The 20,049-nt window shown below is 38.9% G+C and overlaps 1 protein-coding gene across 1 annotated transcript; it reads left to right on the top strand.

Annotated features, from left to right (window-relative positions):
- Positions 1 to 2,025: 2,025 nt before the first annotated feature.
- On the top strand, positions 2,026 to 19,278 carry LOC117292551 (fascin-like). Its single transcript, XM_033774643.1, has 4 exons — positions 2,026 to 3,208; positions 15,681 to 15,843; positions 16,337 to 16,632; positions 16,916 to 19,278. The coding sequence occupies exons 1-4, from the start codon at positions 2,350 to 2,352 to the stop codon at positions 17,122 to 17,124; spliced, it is 1,527 nt and encodes a 508-aa protein (XP_033630534.1). The 5' UTR covers positions 2,026 to 2,349; the 3' UTR covers positions 17,125 to 19,278.
- Positions 19,279 to 20,049: the final 771 nt, after the last annotated feature.

The following is a 20,049-nucleotide window of genomic DNA, read 5'->3' as shown; positions in this document are numbered from 1 at the left end:
GTACGTATAATACACGATAAGAAAAACAGATTTCTTCATGTGTGGCAGCAATACAATTCCGTACGTTTATCATAATTTATATGAAAAAAATAATACATCAACAATGATGGGATTGTGACAGCCGTCGGGAACACATGCTTCAGTGAGTCAGTGATAAATGTGATGTCATCTGGGGGAGTTTTGACTTTGGTGCTATCACAGCCAGCCGTTCATTATCACCATTATACATTAATAATAACTATATAGCTTTCGTATAATGGTAAATAGGTCTAGTAATCGTTCCCAGGGCACTTCACCGTATAACAATGTTTGCTTCGTTGCTGGGTCTGGGCCCAAATTCATAGAGTTGCTGAAGCACAAATAGTAGCTAAGCACAGCAACATTACGCTTACCAGATATAGGTTACAAGCCAAAATACAATGCTCATTTTGTTATATATATGTTCGTTTTGACTTTTTAATGGTTAATTCCCGTCTTTCAACTATGTTGATCCGGGTTCGAATCCCACTGAACAAACCATAAGATGTTTATTATAGGTTGACACTTAACATTTATAGCATCGTATCTCGGGTAATCACAAAAAGCTAAATGGCATCATTATACCAAGAATGTTATACCTGTTGACGTTAATTGATACACATACACGCACACTGCAGTCACTGTCACCATGTTACCATGGCAACGCAACAATGCCATATCTCTAGGGATTCATATCTTATCTCTGTTTTGTGATATCTCGTTTTTCAATCGTGATAGCAAACGGTTAAATTGGACAATCTTGGTTTTTTTACGCCATGAATGGCAATTGCGAGAATTTACCATTTCTAAATTATTGGGTATACATTCATCAGTTTTGGTCTTAAAAGAAGTTGGCTGTTGGATAATGTGTAGCTATTTATACTTTAGTTCTGGTAAGTACTGAGTGCTGGCTAAAAAAATCTTTGAAACTGCTGATTTGTTTTATGCTGCTTGAAGACAAAAATAATGTTCGCTATTTTATATTTAAAAATTTGGCTTCCGTGTTAAGTTATTATGATAATTGTGCTTTACCTTATAGAGGAGGATTACTTCCTCTATGACGTTCCTGACCCACTGAATTCTTCCCCACTGAATCACGATTTTATTATCACCATATTTATTCAGAATCTCACTACAACCAGCTTGCCTGCTGATGTGTGATAATTATTGCTTTATTACTCCTTAAACCATATAGCTGCAAAGAAAAAGTCGGGATCTCACATTAATCAGCTATGTACGAACAGCATGTATTGACAATTTATTCGCATGGGCCCATGGAATGTTTTTCGTTTTATCGGCATAAATTGTTAAGAGAGAACAAGAAAGTAAATTAACTTTAAACAAAAATTAGGCCATGCATTTTTAATATAATGTTATGGTATTGTTGGACAGGTGCTATTCATGTGTTGAGCAATTTAAATACACCAACCAGACCAGCAGTAATCAATACGTGTATTACCAATAACAGTATCGATCTATGTTTAGACTGAAGTTGTGTTTTTTATTACCCATTTTGTTGCCTGAGTGGATTTTTTGGCATGAGCAATTTGAATATATGTATATTACAACAACACAGTAACCAAACTTGCATTAGTCACCCACTTTCTATTATACCTGGGGAGTTATATTTATGTTTCACAATTTCAAACGATCTTTAATCCAAATATAGATAATCGTTATCCAGTTCTTTGGTATGCTAATCACAATCAGGCATTCGTCCACCACCACACTAACCACCTGGTGACGCAGCAGAGCCTCCATGACCCCAGATTAGCATGACAGGGGTCGGCAGGTAGTTACTGTTACATGTGGCGACTCTACTACACACGTAACAGCAGTAGCTAAGCACATTCTACAGCAAGCAACATGGTAGGGCCCCCTCACTGAGCAAACTGCACGCGCCCATGCACCCAAACAACAGGGAACTCTGTGTGACACAAAGTACTAGTCACGTGGTGGTATTAACCAACGCCCCATGAAACAGTAGTCAGCAAACTATTTCCTGCGTGTAGAGTAAAGGGGGGGTTCGACCAGTGACGAATCCTGCCTAGCATTATAACACACGGACGGCGGATGTGCATACATACCACGGCAACCACGCATTGCGTAGGATCAGAGTGTACTGAGCAGTCGGTAAAAACGGAATACCATAACAGTGCAGTAGGATTGTAATTTATAGCACAGGAGTCATCAGAACAACCTTTACTCCCGTCGTATCAGCTCAATACTGGTTTATCAAAGTGGGCAGTGTCAACTCACATTACTTCAACTTCAACTTGTAATATTTTGTTTTGAGGTGAACTGTATCACTCTGTGGAGCCTTAAATCATCATGTCAGCAAACGGTACAACAAGAGGGGATGTCCTCCAGTTCGACGTAGGATTGATAAATGCTTCAACCAAGAAGTACCTCACAACTGAGCTGGGAAATGTGAACGTCAATGGAACGGCCCTCAAGATCAAGCAGGTTTGGACCCTCAACCCTGCCAGCCCAGACGGCAAACTATTCTTCCTGACCAACAAGGTGGCCAAGATGGGGCTGATGACCAGCTACCGTCTGACGTACGATAAGTACGGTAAGGTTACCGCGGAGAAGATGGATGAGGATACCAGTCCGGACCTCATGCAGAAGTTTCTGATCGAGCCGATTGGGGATGGTAAGTTCGCCATCAAAGCAGAGACACTAGACTACCTAAGTGGTTCTGGTGAAAACCCCACATGCAAGGCCAAAACACCCGGGCCTTCGGAGATGTGGAGCATCCAGCTAGCCATTCATCCACAAGTGAATATCTTCAGCGTCCAGCGTCACCAATTTGCCCATCTAGACTCCGAGAGGGAGATGGTCCTTTTCAACGAGGATATCCCGTGGGGTGGGGACGCAGTTATCACCCTCATCTGGGATGCGAAAGCAAGCCAATATCTCATCCAAGCCTCTGATGATCGCTATGTGAATGCTGATGGTTCGCTCTCCAAAGACATGGCCGCTGAGGCCCTGTTTGCACTGGAGTTCCACGGGGAGAGTATCGCCTTCAAGAACGGAGGAAAGTATCTTTCAGTCGGTGGTCGAGATGGGGAGTTGAAGACGAGGAAAGCCACTGTTGGGAATGAGGCTCTGTTCCGACTTGAAGACAGTGCCCCACAGGGTGTGTTCTTCTCATTGGGCAACAATAAGATTGTTTCTATGAAACAAGGTGAGTTGATTCAAAACTTTTCAGTTACTTTTTCTTCTGAGTCTTCTTTTCTATGTGCAATTTATTTTCTGTCTGAAACTTTCTCCTAAAAATGCATTTCATTACATAAAGATAGAGGAATTATGCACGCGTGAAGTTGAAACTATACTTTGAACTTGTGAGATTGTGTGAACTTTCTGTACATCATTGGTATAGCACTCTGGCATGTCTGGCAGCATTATAATTCAATATTTACGGTTTGCTGGATAATTTTGAATGTATGAATGAATTCTTGTTACAATTATGATATCACTTTGTTTTGAAATTATTTGTAAAAGTATAATGGACATTGACAGGAACTTTGAAAATGATATCACACGGACACGCCCACTGATGTTCGAAGGTCGTAAAATAATGAAATCCCATAGTAGGCCAATTTGATAAACACCTGGGTCCACTTCCTTTTTCATAAAACACCGACAATACTTTCAAGGAAGTTTGAGATCTAGGATGGTTGGTAACTCTGGTCGATGAACGGTTGAAAAGTCGGGTCAAAAGAGTGTTTGGAAATTAAGTGAAACTTTAAAGACCACCTTCTTCAAAGACAAAAGACAGGTCGTCCTAAATCCTTTATGCTTTACACTGAACGTTTTAGACACTAGTCATCAGATGATGTCATTTTGTATCGAAGAAGTTGTGAACTCTCTAAAATACCGAGTGCATGGGTTAACATCTAAATCTTACACACGGTTCCAGTTCAGGGCATTTTCTAACCATATTTGGACTGCGATATTCCAAAATGCGATGATAAAAGCAAACCATTACGTCACGTCTGGCATTGTCCTTCAGGCTTGGGTGAAAAAATACAGTTTTGTAAACCATGAGTAAACAGGGAATTTCAAAGGACTTGTGTTGTGTCACCCTCAATGCTCGGATTTGGATGACTGTTCGTATGAGAATTCCCAAAGGAGTGGCAGCCATGTGCAGCCAACTGAATCTTCACGTAGGCCTACAATAGGCCTATGTGGTTTATAGTGTCTGTAGCAATTGTGACTCATTTGCTAATCGTAGTCAGGATTGTCGATTATTTCCCGGAATATCGACAGTGAGGTTGATTGAGCATAGAGAATTGTGCGAGAATGCGTGAATTACATTTGGAGGTATCATTAGTGCTAATATTTTGGTACATCGAGATTGGGAACGTGTTAACGACCACGCCCCCCCCCCCCCCATCACTCACAGACCTGCACAATCGGGGTTCGGTACCAATGTCATTATGCTCCACGTGTCCAATTGTTTCCATAGTTATGATAAAGGACGTAATCAAACACATTTTCTGCTGCACAACCCGGCCATTACTCTATGACCCGGCCAATCAATTAAAACAAACAAAAAGGTGCTCTTTGGTTTGTTGGGATTCTACCCCCCGAAAAAAAACCCTTTGCAGTTCAGTGTATGTAGTTCAGTCTATGTAGGTCTATGCTCCTCGAATTACTTTCTTTCGAAACGTCAAGTCTCTATGGTTATTAATTTTTGGTTTTACCCATATACACCGATGTGTGTAGCACTGTATACTCAGTACTTTCCCCGAGTCCTGTGAAAAAAATCCAGGCATTTTACTCGGGTATACAGTACTGAGTATACAGTGCTACACACATCGGTGTATATGGGTAAAACCAAAAATTAATATTCTTTATCTCTATGGTTAAACCAACGATTCTTTTCAGCACCACCCAACTCACTTATAGAGATAGTCATTACATGGTGTTACCGCAAACTCTTCTATATTTCATTCTCTCAGTCATATTTTTTACAAACTAATGTCATTATGAATACTAATTGGCAGAGCATGTGCACGTATAAAGACATCCGTTACTTTTTTTAATTAGTTGTAATTATCTTACATTACTGTTTTAATTAGGTTGAAATGCCACTGAATTAGAGCTGGGTTAGTCTACTTTAAAATGCATGTATCAGGACAATGTTCCGGATTTGAAATGAATACATGTTCTCCTCCGGACGCAGCACACCGGAGTATAGGTGTCACATTAAGTATTTGTCTTACTGATAAAAGAAACACATTAATAAACATCCATGGTAAAGTCTCTCTTCTCATATTTGTTAAAACTGAAATCCAAATTGTATGTTTTAAAATGACACAGTCACAGTGACAGCATTTTGAAGAGCACTTTACTTTGAAGTGTATAAGCTACTGTTTACCCAGTCGATATTATGCACGCTGTGTACTTGACCGGTACCGTCAACGACAGATTTTGTCTATAAATATCAGTGTACATAACTCAGTTACCAGGCAAGTTATACACTTGACATTGCACAGCCGGGGTTTGCCTTTGTATAGCATGCTGTACTTTCTAATAAGATTTCATATATTCATAATAAAATAAGGAATTCATGACGCTGCTGTATGAAGCCAATGTCAAGTTTATGACGCGTGTATACTTGAAAGCAATTAGATTCCAGCTACATGAATCATCATACGTCTGGATTTAAGATGTACAACCCATTAAAGTGGTAGACCTACCGGGTTATTTATAAGGGTAGATGGTGGTACATTTAATTTAGAATGATACGATTAACAGTTTAACATCTGTCTGCAATTTACATAGACGTGAACAATTTGACAATGTTGGTTTTGTGTTATGAATGGAATATTCTAGAGTTGGCAGCATGGCAGTGTTAATCGCCTGGTACAAATAGCCAAAATAAAACAGATTCTCGTAATGTTCCTTTTTGGGAAGGCCCCTGCCCTAATTCCCACAAAAGAATTGATCGCACAATGCTCAAAGTTATAAAATAGGAAAATGGCTAGGTTGGCAGAACATTCAACTGTGTAATGGCACTTTGCATGCAGTACACTTTTGATAAATTAGTAAATACCACGTATTTAAACATTCATTTGTTATTGACTCTAATGTAATTGACCTATCATTGTAGCAACAATTTTATTTTTTAAGTTTTTTGAAGTTCAACATTGGATCGAGTATGTATAACTTTAGAGAGATATACTTGTACATGTGATATCGTAAATCTAGAACACGGAATCCATCTTGGATTTACCCGCACACAGGAAACCTGGAAAGTTTGACCCTACTCTGTTGGAACCACTTCAACTTCAACCGGATAGCCAATTCGAATCAGATAACTCTATTTGCCATTGTATCCTTAGTGTAAACGTACGAGATAACAGTAAATGGTTATATAATGTGCGGTTCAGTTTGGCTCCGGGCCCGCTGTTCTACAAAACGACGTAGACTGCAAATTGTTTGGCTTTGACGTTTGGTAGTTGCCAAAAGACCAATATTCTCACTTGGTGTATGCCAAATTATGCATAAAATAACAGACCTGTAAACATTCGGGCTCAATTGGTCATCGGAGTTGCAAGAAAATAATGAAATGAAAGAAAACACCCTTTTTGCACAAGTTGTGTGCTTTCAGGTGCAGATGAAGGCAATAGAGCCCTACTGAAGAAGATGAGGCAAAACATTATTATAATGTATTGAAAGAGAGCAAGGTTCCTGCGTTAGAATGATTTCAGTCACAACAGGAAACGAAAATCATTTGGAAATTAAGCGATAACCGGTCATTCTGTGTCTCGCCAAGTGCAAAATTCATTGCTTTTCCCAGACTCTTGCTCTTAGGTCATGGGGTCAAGGTATATTGCGTCGCTATAGGAACGTCTTCAAAATGTTTGAAAATCATGGACATGTACATGTATACATGCCTTGCACGTCGCTCTTGAAGGGGCGCAGCGGTTTTATAGCTGAGCTCCATTGTTGGTAAGGGACACTTGGGGAAAATGTAAATTTGTATTTAAGCTTGACTGGCACCACAGCAAAAGAGCATTGTCCCAGCGCAGCAATGGCTGTGGGTTATACATGGGTTGTTTCGAGACCTAACATGTACTTGATGGTGGCTTTAAGTCGATGGACTTCGATGGCTTTGAAAAGTGAGGAAACAGGATATTGCATTACATGAGAAGAAAAGAACGCGTTATCTGATCCCAGCGTCAGTTTCTCAATTAATGTAATGAAAAGTAGAACTGCTGCAAACAGTTATATTTAGGAAAGTTTTGAGATATAAAGTATTATGCTAATAGTAAAATACAATACCAAAACTAATTATTTTTAAAATGTAGAATTACCCATTTTTGCAATGAAACTTTCGTTTCCTTGCAATTTAGTAATGTTTTCTATACGACTCCCCTGAAAATTTATTTCTGCAAATGGGCACCGCCCACATTGGCGCTGCTGATGCGAAGAAGGGTACGTAGGTAGAGTTAAAGCCGTTCAATGAGTTCCTGAATCTGTGATACATGTACAGCCAGAATGCCATGGGAGTATAGGATTTGTCTTGAGTAAATAAATCAGAGATAAATACAACATGTATATCCCCGGAGTTGCTTTACCATCATCCTTTACATCCTGTATGACGTCACTGTACACGATCTGAAGCTTATTATTGATAATAAATTGTCATATTAATATATATATAGGGACCTTTAGATAGGGTCCATGTCAAATTAACATTTTATAGTGACCACTCCTATTATAACTGCACATTAATTTTATCTTTATATCCGGGCAACGCAAAGAATGTGAATTCATTCAACAATGTTGTGATTGACTGATGAAACGAGGTTTATGGTGTGATGGAGTTCTGCTGAACCAATAGTGCATGTGTTTAATGAATGGGTTTATCTATGATGACGTTGGAGTTTGTTCTTTAACGTGTTTTCAGTGAATGCAGCATGACAGGTTAAGCTTGCCATTTTATGAGTCTCAGAACTACCGGGTCGACTTGACCCAGATCGGGGTTCCGTGGGTCCTGACCCATTTGCTGTGTCAGGAGTGACATTGAATCTGTATCAAAATGACACAGACATTGGTCAAAAAAGAAAGGATGCAGCATCAGGGTCAGAGTTCAATTTTGTTTTACTAATACCAGTTTTTAGCAGGTTTCCTGTGACCCGGAATGCGGTTCAATTCTGAACAAGGTGTTTTCAGAGTGTACATGGTGTGAAACCCTGTCTTATATGTCATCACGTGTAAATGTAGGCGTTATGTATTTGTGCACAATCGATACATCACTTTTTAAAATTTCATGCAAATTTGGAAATACTTTTACCTAATCCTTGCTAACACCCTGCGTATGCCGTACAGGACCACGTTGAGGGGATCCTACACGTCACTAGTCCGTTTTATCTGGCATTTGGACATAAAAATATGACATTATTTGTTGATTTTGTGCATGGAGACTCTAAAGTGAGAAGCCAATCTGAGATTCGTGTCATAATTCTTATTCTGATGATCTAAACCATTTTCCTCCAACTCGAGCAAATCGTGATGGACATGGTGTTTCAATTCTATTTGTGGTTTGAGCGGAGCAGACGCCCACTGTGCAATGGGGTTGGTTCCTTTATACTTCTTCACTTTGATTGTGTACAGAAATATTATCGAACGGTGAACATTGGAATATGACAGTTGACACTATAACAGTATCATGCAAATTCTGCCTCACCACCACACCCACCCCCTTCAATATGCCGCATGCATGATATCATATTCTCTTTAAATTAAAAACACTGCAATAAACAAAATGTCGCAATAACAAAACAGCGTGTGATTTCTATCGATGGTTCGATGTTGCAGTATAATAGATTTAATTTGGATAACCTTGTCTGGGCTTGTATTCATAGCTCTGAATAGGGTTGCAGGTTTTGCTTGCCGAATGAAACACACCACGGTAAACTGTGAACGGGTCAATACAGGGTTATCGTGTGTGATTTCTGTCGAGTTACGAGACCTATACAAGCCCTACCTATGTTTAAACCAATTGTCCTTTCTCTATGGTTTAACCATGGAGCTATAACATGGGGTTGTTTTTATAATGCTGCCTTGTCTGATTCAATTTGAGGTGTAGGTGTCAGTTTTGTTATGTGCAAGAAGAATAACCTTGTGGACTCTTGAAATGTTCAAGTGGAAAGCTCTATGGGGTGTATGCATAAATAAGTGCATTTTCCCACCAGTTTCTGCATAATAATCAAATTTGACCAAAATAACGTTTTAATTCAATTTAATTAGTGCTTCAAGCCATAGTGCCCGTTAAATTTACTCAGTCAGATTCCCCTTGTGGTTTATTACTTGATTTACTTGACTTTAAAGGCAGTGGACACTATTGGTAATTGTCAAAGACTAGCCTTCACAGTTGGTGTATCTCAACATATGCATAAAATAACAAACCTGTGAAAATTTGAGCTAAATCGGTCGTCGAACTTGCGAGATAATAATGAAAGAAAAAACACCCTTGTCACACGAAGTTGTGTGCGTTTAGATGGTTGATTTCGAGACCTCAAGTTCTAAATCTGAGGTCTCGAAATCAAATTCATGGAAAAGTACTTCTTTCTCAAAAACTACGTCACTTCAGAGGGAGCCGTTTCTCACAATGTTTTATACAATCAACCTCTCCCAATTACTTGTAACCAAGAAAGGTTTTATGATGATAATTATTTTGAGTAATTACCAATAGTGTCCACTGCCTTAAAAAAAAACTAATACATTTGAAAGAACCACATTCCCAGTAAAATTCAATTCTGCAGAAATGGTGTGTTATGTGTGGGGAGGTCGTGCACATCTTTTGCCTGCTGACCTTTGACACTATGTGTCATTTTGGAGATTGTGTGATTGTTGATTGTTTCAGTATGTGTGAGAACAATAATCGTGTATTTCCAGTCTTCTCATCAGTAATTAAACAATAGACCCCCATTCTAAATAAGATACAGTTTAGTGTCTATTCTAAATGAAGGAAATATCGTAACACACCTTCTTTTTTTTAATAGACGAGAATTGAGTCTTCAGCAGTACAGATATTTGAAAAATGGTTTCTTGAGCAGTGTTTTGTTTTCAATTATATATATATAGGATAGAACACGATCACTAACACATAAGATATCCATTGTCTTGTGTTTTTAGTAATAAAATATGTTGATTGTTCAACTTGACAGAACAGTAAATGATAAGTAAATGTTTTCAAATGTAGTTTGAGAGTCTCCAATAATAAGGAAGAATAACAATTAATTTTCTTTCAGGTATAAAAATGTATCATGTTGGATTGAATAAGTATGGTCTGAAAAACAAAAACTTGCATTTATTGGTAAACCAATCTGGGGAGTTTTGCAGACATCATCATCTGACAGCAGTATACCTGGGCCCAATTTCATAGAGCTGCTAACCACAACAATTTGCTTAGCATGAAATTTCATCCTTGATAAACAGGATTACCAACCAAATTTCCATTTGTTGCACATTGCTTGTTACTTGTATTCATCTGTTGTTTGCCAAATCCTGAAAACCAAGTGGAAATTTAGTTGGTAATCCTGTTTTAATCAAGGAAGAAATGTTATGCGAAGCAAATTTGTGTGCTTAGCAGCTCTATGAATTTGGGCCCTGCTCTTACACAGGACAAGTTTTTGTTGTAATCAAAACTCTCTGGTAATTTAATCAAGGAAATGTTGTGAACATTTATGTATTGTATGCCATTACTTTTGTGGAGATTCAGTGAGATGGTTCCCAATGTTCTCTAAAAACCCTGGTGGTTTGCCACTCATCCTCACAGTTTGGGACTTGAGGTAAATTGGCACTTCCCCTACCGGCTGTACCAGGGTAGTATTCCGGTCCCTTTACCGGGATTTCCTTGGCTTGCTGGTGGGGTGGGGTGGGGTGCTTCAGATTACGGTCCAAGGACACCGGACGTGCATCCAAATTAACAAATTGTGGTTGGGTGTCTTTTTAGCCACCTTTTAGGTCCGTATACTTGATGTATAAAGGTGTTAACGAGCATAGTCTGGAGAGAGCCGACACAACCTAATTCATGCATATTATACAAAACAATGGACAAGTATTTGGGCTTGAAATGGCATTTTTTTTTCTTTTACAACTTCAGCCAAAGACGTTTTACGACAACATACATTTTTGGTTTTCATCCAAATTGTGAAATCACATTTGGCAGCTGTCTTATGTTGAAGAGCATCTGTCAAAACTGACTGTGGTTTGAAATACACGTAAGGCCTGCCTTGCTTGCATGGATGCGTTAATAATTTCGAATCAAATATATACTGCGCTGCGTCGAGCAGCATAGCAATAACTTGTATCATATTTTTTCGTGAATGAATACTTCTAAGATTAGACTTTTTAAAAGCAGCAAGGAGTTGAAATTGTACACTCTAAATAAGCAATGACAGAACTGATATGACTGCGAGCACTCACAAAAGTCATCGTGATGACTTTTGATTTCGCGCCAACGAAGTGATTATCGTACCCAGCAGGTAGAAATTTGAAAGCCTGGATCCATCCACACATTGATAATGGTCGATGGATTCTCTTACAATCTCTGAATATTTTTCTTGCCTGCTTTCTTTGTTCGTTTTTTCCAGTGTAGTCATTTCGATGTAGAATAATATGCATCTGAGGCAATGCCAAAGATTGTTGGAAAGATGTAGATTATTGTATGTAATGCGATCCTGAAATCCTGAATACTTGATGCTGGGTCATTAATTTTTAAGCGGTCCATGTTGATATTCGATCAGGCATGCCGTCTGCCTGGCCCTCGGATTGGCGTGTGTGACACAGCAAGGAGTCGCCACTGAATTAGGGGTGACTACGGTAGAGTTCATGTGCAAGACTGTACAAAACTTATTATAATGTTGATAGTGGAGCATGCGATCCCTGGCAAGCTTACGTTTTAGCGTGGATTGGGAGAGTAAGTCTAAATTTTTGCAAATAGTTCACACAAAAATGTGTTAAAATGTTCACACAAAAATGTGTTAAAATTGCGCTTATTATAGGCCTTTAGTTTAAGTTTACTTTGTAAAATGTACAGGTTGAAACCGTCAACTGTAACAACAATAGACTTTTGTCACGGTGCAGCCATGTTGATTTTTTCCCATTTATATCAATGTCAAACCGAAGCTGAAAAAAAATAGTCTGGTTCCTTTTTGCAAAATGATTATTATCATTCGTTACTGTTAGTCGATACGAGGAACATGACCAAGATACTAAGTAAATGCATTGTGTCCTTCAGCAATGGTCTGCTGGTAACGGCTGATACGAGGACCAGTTACAATATTCTGTCCAAGCATTGAGGTAGAACCCTCCATGGTCCAAGTAGTCTGGCTGGCTAAAGACCTACCTGTTAACCCAAGCCTATGCATGATTTCAAATTAAAGTTAACCCATTTGACATTCTAACATTTGGACTGTTTGAAGAATGTGAACCAGTGACAACGCTGATGGACCAGTGAAACGCTGGCTGTAGTCACTGAACAAGTTGAGGCGGCCCTGCCGTGTTCGTATTCATCATTTTGTTTTTATGGATGAGTCAATTCATGGCCGTAATAAAGGTGATGATAAAGCAGAGTGAATCCTTGTTCCGGCTTACCATACCTGGGTTACCATGAAGAGATTTTTTTGATTGTCTGTTTGTCCTTGGTTGTGTTTTTGTGCTTTTGTATTTCGTTGATCCATCATGGTGTTCTCATGTAGGAATATTACCGTACTAACTGTTACGTGGTGCTATGCCGTCCAGTTTTTGGTTAAACCATGGAGGAAGGTTTTTAACCTGTTTCAGTTAAAGATGTGGCTCATTTTCATATGGTTTGTATTTGTCATAAATGGTTCTGGCTTAGCAGTTTTGTAAAGGAGGTGTTGGGGTCAAGCTCTGACCTACTTCAGTGACAAGTGCGTTATCTGATCGAGAAAGCTGTGATTGTTTTTCCTCGTTCCTTAACCCTTGCATCCTGAATATTTCATGATCAAACTGCATGTTTTGGCTGATTTGGTATTTGTGAACACCAGAGTCACCATCAGAAAATGTTGTACTTTTTCTTACGAAAGTGTTCTTGGTTATATCATGGAGGAAGCCTCCCTATAGCGCACGTGGCGAGATGGTAAAGGATCTCCCGAACTAATAGTAGGGACTTTTCGTTTTCGACGACGGATGGTTCTGCGACGGTTGTTCAGCTAAACGTTGTCGTTTTCAGCACAACGAAGATTCATCCCAAGTACTGTCGTAGAAATTGAGGGACGACCGTCCTCAAAGCCGACGCATGCGCAGATGACGCGAAATGTCATCTTTACCGTCGCAGAACCATCCGTTGTCGAAAACGAAAAGTCCCTAATATCTTTACGCATCAGACCAGACAGACCACCCTAATCAGAGTCCAGCAGTTTGGGTTGGGTCTGTGGTGTTGGATTTTTATGTGGGTTAATTGAATTTGCCGCCATTTTCCTCTCGTCTTTAACAGAATGAACGGTTATTCACACCACATATAGTCAGACCTCTGTTTGGTTTCATTGATATTATGAGTGGGAGGAAAAACCAGATGGCGTGTCCCATGTATGCACACACCTCGATAGAAAAAAAAGAGTCTCTCCAAAATTTAGTTTACTCCAAACATTGTTCATTTGATTGCCGATTAAAAATTTCCCATTCAAAGAAGTTAAAGTGTATTTCATCGGAAATTAATTGGTATTTTCAATTTACAAACAAAATGTCATTGGCTCTGGGTTCATGGTTAACGTGCATTACCCCTCAGGGAAATCTCCACTTGGCCCACAAAAATCAACAACCATGCTCTTATAAAGATAATGCAAGGTTTCCACAATATTTGGAGGGCCTGGTCTACCCCACCACAGAGATGTTTGTGTCCTTGTTCTATGGTTCTACCGAAGAAGTAATAATAATATCTCAGACAAGGATACTTCCACTCCGAACAAAGGGTGTGATTGTGGGAAAATTTGAGAGTGTCTGACGGCAGAGTTGAGGAATGTTATTCTTGGCCAGCTGATGAGAGGCGCTATTGTGTTTACATTTTGGTGTCTGCGGCGCACCAGGGTCGACCCTCCTGCGTAAAGAACCCTGAGGCTTCTTGATCACTGGTACTTGGCCGCTAGTTGGCTCGCCAAAATGACGTCATTATTTATTATTTGGAAAAGGCCTACAGCTACAAGAAGTAAATTGCCCTAAAACCGTTTACAATTTGAGAACTAAGCAATCAATGACCAAAGACGGCCTTTGCAGGAAATGATATTATGTTGTTTGTTTGAGCACTGGTTTTCTATGCTCCAACTATTATACACTGATTAACATTTACCAATATGAAAACAACTCAAGTTGTTTGTTAACGTTAATTGTCGGCCATTCATGTTTTTGACATGGGACTGATTGCGGAAGATTGCGATTCTAAAGGAAACGAAACAAGGTGTAATGGGTAGGAATTGTGAGCTTTTCCTGGGCGTCAAATGCAATCAGCAATCGGTGATGACGCTGGGGGTCGCAAAGCGTCAAGGTGCAAGATAAGGTGATATAAATGGTGACAATACCAGTATTGTAGGCTGCATGCGGGGGCTCGATCGCAGCTGTGCCTAATAGGTTTGGGGCTCAGGTTAAAAGGTGTACTACCATTGTGTGATTGCGTGGTGTTGGTTTATTATGCTGAAGACAGATTTTGTAGTGTTGGCAAACATCGCTGAAAATCCGCAGCGAATATTATTTCTACGCAAAGAAGACTAATCCCAAATAGGAATACACCATATGAGAAGCGTTGCTAACAGTAACGCTTCTCATATTCAAATGTTGGTGAATAATATTATAACTGATTTCTTTTACACTGTTTTATATATAAACCTCATTACTTCGAAGTTGAATCGAATACTAGGGTAGACTTTCGCTTTGACAAACTATAGAGCTAGGGATAAACCAAAGGTTTTTTTTGCCATTAATTTTGAGAGTGGATTACCAAATTAATACAATGTAAACTTTCCCTTAAAGACAGTGGACACTATTGGTAATTGTCAAAGACCAGTCTTCTCACTTGGTGTATCTCAACATATACATAAAATAAAAAACCTGTGAAAATTTGAGCTCAATCGGTCATCGAAGTTGCGAGATAACAATGAAAGAAAAACACCCTTGTCACACGAAGTTATGTGCTTTTAGATGGTTGATTTCGAGACCTCAAATTCTAAACTTGAGGTCTCGAAATCAAATTCGTTGAAAAATACTTCTTTCTCGAAAACTATGTCACTTCAGAGGGAGCCGTTTCTCACAATGTTTTATACCATCAACCTCTCCCCATTACTCATTACAAAGTAAGGTTTTATGCTAATAATTATTTTGAGTAATTACCAATAGTGTCCACTGCCTTTAAAAAGTTATTACGACAGGTGTTCCAGTAACGTTTTCTCACATAACATAAAAGTATACATTTTCAAGTGGATTGTTAAATGTATTGTTAGACAGTAGTCTAATTTAACAAACTTCATTTTCTTTTCGCCCAATAATTAGGAATAAATGGGACAACGGAGGTAATTTCATGCCTGCGTCCAATTGATATCACGCACAATGTTATTTAAAACGCACGTTTCAACCATGCCAACAATTGAACACCAAATACTTTTTATATTCCCGCCATTTTGCAGATATCCACGTGTCCGCCAATCAGCATGAAGAATCAGACACCGAGACCTTCCAGCTGGAATGCGCCGTTGGCAAGAAGAACGAGTGGGCCATCCGCAGCTCCAATGGCAAGTACTGGGCCATGGATGCTGGCAAGCAGGATATCCTCAACAAGGGATTATCCAGGTTAGTGACTGGTCCATTCTCAAGAACAATATCAGAACTTAGAGTCAATGGATTGACACTATTATGGTTACTACTCAAAATAATTGTTAGCTTACAAACTTATAATTGGTAACGAGCAATGGAGAGCTGTTGATAGTATAGAGAATTGTGGGAAACGGCTTTCTCTGAAGCAACTAGAGTTTTTGAGAAAGAGGTAATTTCTCACTCGAATCTTAAAAGACAGGGATAGATTTAACAAAATAGAAAGCCGAATTACAAAGACAAGACGGATTGGTATCTTCTGAATTAAGCTTGTGTTTATTTTTGTTTGGTTGTACGTCCTACATTTGTTTTCTTTACTTCAAGACGTTTAAATGTTTTAAGGCCTAAAACTATTATGTGGAATGTGATAGTGTGTGATGTTGATAATGTCAGAAGATTATTGGAAAACGAAATCCACTCAATGTGCCTTGCTCCTTGTAAAACTTCGCCTTCCCCTTTTCAAATCTTCTAGAAAAGAAGCCTGCCTGTTCGAGCTCGTCTACGGCGATGAGGGCACCGTATCGCTTCGTGCCGTCTCCAACGGCAAATTCGTCGGCATCAAGAGCAGCGGCCCCCTGGTGGCATCCGGCTCCGAAGTCACAAACACCGAGAAGTTCCGCTTCAAGCTGAGCAACCGACCCAACCTGGTACTGAAGGGGGAACATGGCTTCGTCGGCCTGAGGAAGATGCTCGAGTGCAACCGAACAACAGCGGACAATGAGATCATCCAAGTATCATATGAGAATGATGGAACTTACATCTTCAGAGGTAAGACTTTTCTGTTCAATGTCGGTTCAGATTTTAACTAGGACTCCCGTGTCGAAACGTCAAGCCATTGTGTTTTTTGTTTTGTTTTCAAAGAAAGACTTACTGCTGATAGAGGGCGCTATCTATAACCAAGGGATGAGTCACAATCCAAGTTCCTCTCGAATGAAAACAAAAATTCTTCAATATTCCATTCAATTTAAACGGCAGAAATTTAAGTAGGTCTAGAGTACAACTATTGACATGCGTGAAGCAATAACAGTTTTTTCCGTGTATTTGGGTACAGGTCGTGACGAAACCAAGGCGTGGACAGCCGACGGTGACGGCAACTACACGTTGAGTGAAGGTGCACCAGAGAAGTTCACCTTGGAGTTCTTAGAGCGATCAAAGTTCCTTATCCGTGCTTCCAACGGTCGACTCCTAGAGGGCAAACAACACGGAGAAATGCGTGCAACAGGGGTCGAAGCAAACAAAAGCACCCTCTGGGAATTCTAGAGCGTTTCTTATCATAAGCCTTTTCTACAACCAAACAATTAATGTATAAACATTTAAAAAGCTGTTTTTGTTTTTTCTATACTTGCAAACTTGAAGAAATTTTCACAAATTGCCTCATTATTCCAAGAAAAGGAAATATTTTGTAGTGAAATTTCCATAAAGGGGTTTTGTGAAGATAAATTGTTTCAGCTTATAGTTAAGAAAACAAAAGAGAAATTGTACTTAAATTATTCTTAAGTAGCTCTGTCTGTGACTATATAAGCAGAAATGAAAGCTTATTGGCTTAACATACAAAGTCACACAAGTGCTGACAAGTTCAGTATTTGTGTTTACCAAATCAGGAGAACTATGCATTTTTATAAAAAGGTAAATTTTACCAACCTCTCAATGAGCTTGTTGCCCTTTGAAACGGGAATTTTCAATATTGAGCTCAATGACAGCGTCATCGTTGTTCATGCACCATTCTCGCATTCACACGTACTGTGAGTGATGAGGTCGCGATGACATGAAAATGAGTTTCACACGCTGACTCTATGGCGGTGTAACCATGGTGTAACATAAACCACCGCAACGGGAGGACACCCCTTAGGCCGTCTTGCCGGCGCGCTACTCGGTGGTATAACCTCCTCATCAAAAGTCGCTTATTCACAGCTCATTTGATATCCAACCATCTTCCCATCTGGAGATGAGAGACCAAATTTTCTCATATTATAAGAGGCAACACCACATTCCATAATATCGAGTGAGTAAAAATTAATTAATGTGCTTTCAGATTGCTTGTTTTCATACGAAAGTATTACATTCATGGTCAGGCGTTGCACAAATTGTTTGTAAACGCATATGTGGGGTTAACTAAGCATTATTTAGACTCATCGAGGAAAGTATTTCATCCGGAAAAAAATACGAGTAATATTTAATAACAAAATATTAATAAAAGATGACAAGGTATACTTTTCGTTTTATATAAAAAAAATTAAGAGTCTTTAAAACGCTTCTGTACTTGGATTTCGTTTGACGGTGACTTTTATACTCGGTGCGCCTAACATTGGTGGTAACTTTATGTCTAGTTAATTATGTTGTACTTAATGTTTCATTTAATGGTGCACAGTCCCTGGTTTTGGTTATCGATATGAGTGTATTTGGCGAAAGACCCGTACTTGTCAGAGAAACGGAGGGGTAAAACAAATATTGAACAACTTAGATTTGTGAGAGTATAACCATGGTGGTTTTCTGACAAAATCTTTCATAAAGAACCCCAATTTGATTTGGTGACACCACAACTAACTGTTCGTTGCTTATTAAGGCCTATGACGCATGCGCGGTAATTTCTAACCAAGTTTTCTTCCAATCGGCAGTCTTTATACGCAACTTTGTCCAAAACTTTGATAATGGAGATTATGGATGGGGGCTACTCTCTCGTTACAATTAGCTGTATTTGTTTATGACGTGTATATAATGTTTACTTTCTAGATATCTTGTGTTTACTAAAAGAAAATGACTTAGACTTATTTGGGAAGGTTTTTTTGGCCGTGTGAATAATAATAATATTAAGGGTGTTTTTTGAGAATGTGAACCAATGATTTGGACAAGATCAAAATTTACTTGTACCTACGAAAGAAATGTGAGCTAATGTTTACGTTGATTAATTTTTTAATTGACCAGTGCTTTCCTATCGAAATCCCAGCAAATCAGGGTCGAATGTCATGGCTCTGCCTGGAATTCTGCACTATCCCATTAAAGAATGGTGTGTTTTATAACATGGCTCTTAAAGTGCAGATTTTCGCGGTAAGCAAGCATTAGCCTTGAAATTGGACGCAGGTGGGGTCGGCTTACTCGGATTGGATGCCCTCGGCACTAGCCCTAGATAGAACTCTCCCTCTGTACACAGATAAAGAGTCACTGTAGTATAACACGAAAGTGTAAGGCCGACTATCCCTCGATACCAGAATCGAATATTATTTATGTTTACTTTGTATTTAAGAACAAACCTGATGTATGTTTAATATTATCGACTTCCGTTTCGGAGGATATGTTTGTTGTTTTTGGTTTTTGCTTTTTTGTTTCTTAATTCGCCTTGAAAATACAGCAATTGAATTTAAAAAAAATATGGGTTTTTATAGTTTGTCAGTATTTAACAGTATAGTGCATCGATAATTAAAATGTAACTGCACAATAACGCTATAATAAACCAGTATATAAATACAAACAAATAACTGGCTGTGAGGATTAATTTCAGTAGTTTGACATTTTGTTTAAAAGAAGCTATTTATGGTTAACTGTGGTTGGGTTTCCCGTTGTGAATAATATAAGCTTGTCTAAAATTTACCAGAGCTGTATTGGGTCAAATTGGTCAAATTGTAATGCCAACCTTAATTAAAGATAATCAAATTAAACTGCAAAAGAAAATGGGGCGCATTCAAGACACTGGACACCTTTGGTAATTAAACAAAAAAATTATGCTTATAATTATTTTGAATAATTACCAGTAGTGTCACACTGCCTTTACACTTCAAGCTGACCCTCGGACTTCTAAACTGATGTTGTGTTTTTGAAATTAAGATGGGTTTAATCAAATTAGTTCACAATGCCGTCTATGGTAACTTCCCACATTATCAGCCAGACTTATTTTCCCCTACACAGCTACACGGTTCTTAATTTTGTTCTATTATTTCCTATACAAAATATATATTATTGTGGGGTCCAGGTTGCATAAACAATTCCCTTTACGGTCCATTGTGCAAAGACCCCACAAGGGCTCTCCAGTAAGCACACAGGTGATTGTAACGACTTCCAATTGTGGACCCTCCTTTTTCAACTCTTTGTCCTGATAAAAACGTGGACCCCATTGTTAACTTTGTGACAATCATAGTCCTAAGTTTAACTGCGGTAACTTTGTGGGTCATGAATAATTAATTATTGAACTGT

Source organism: Asterias rubens, chromosome 7, assembly GCF_902459465.1.
Source record: "Asterias rubens chromosome 7, eAstRub1.3, whole genome shotgun sequence".
NCBI lineage: Eukaryota > Metazoa > Echinodermata > Asteroidea > Forcipulatida > Asteriidae > Asterias > Asterias rubens.
The sequence above is the reverse complement of the archived record's forward strand: the minus strand, read 5'-3'. Positions and strand labels throughout refer to the sequence as shown.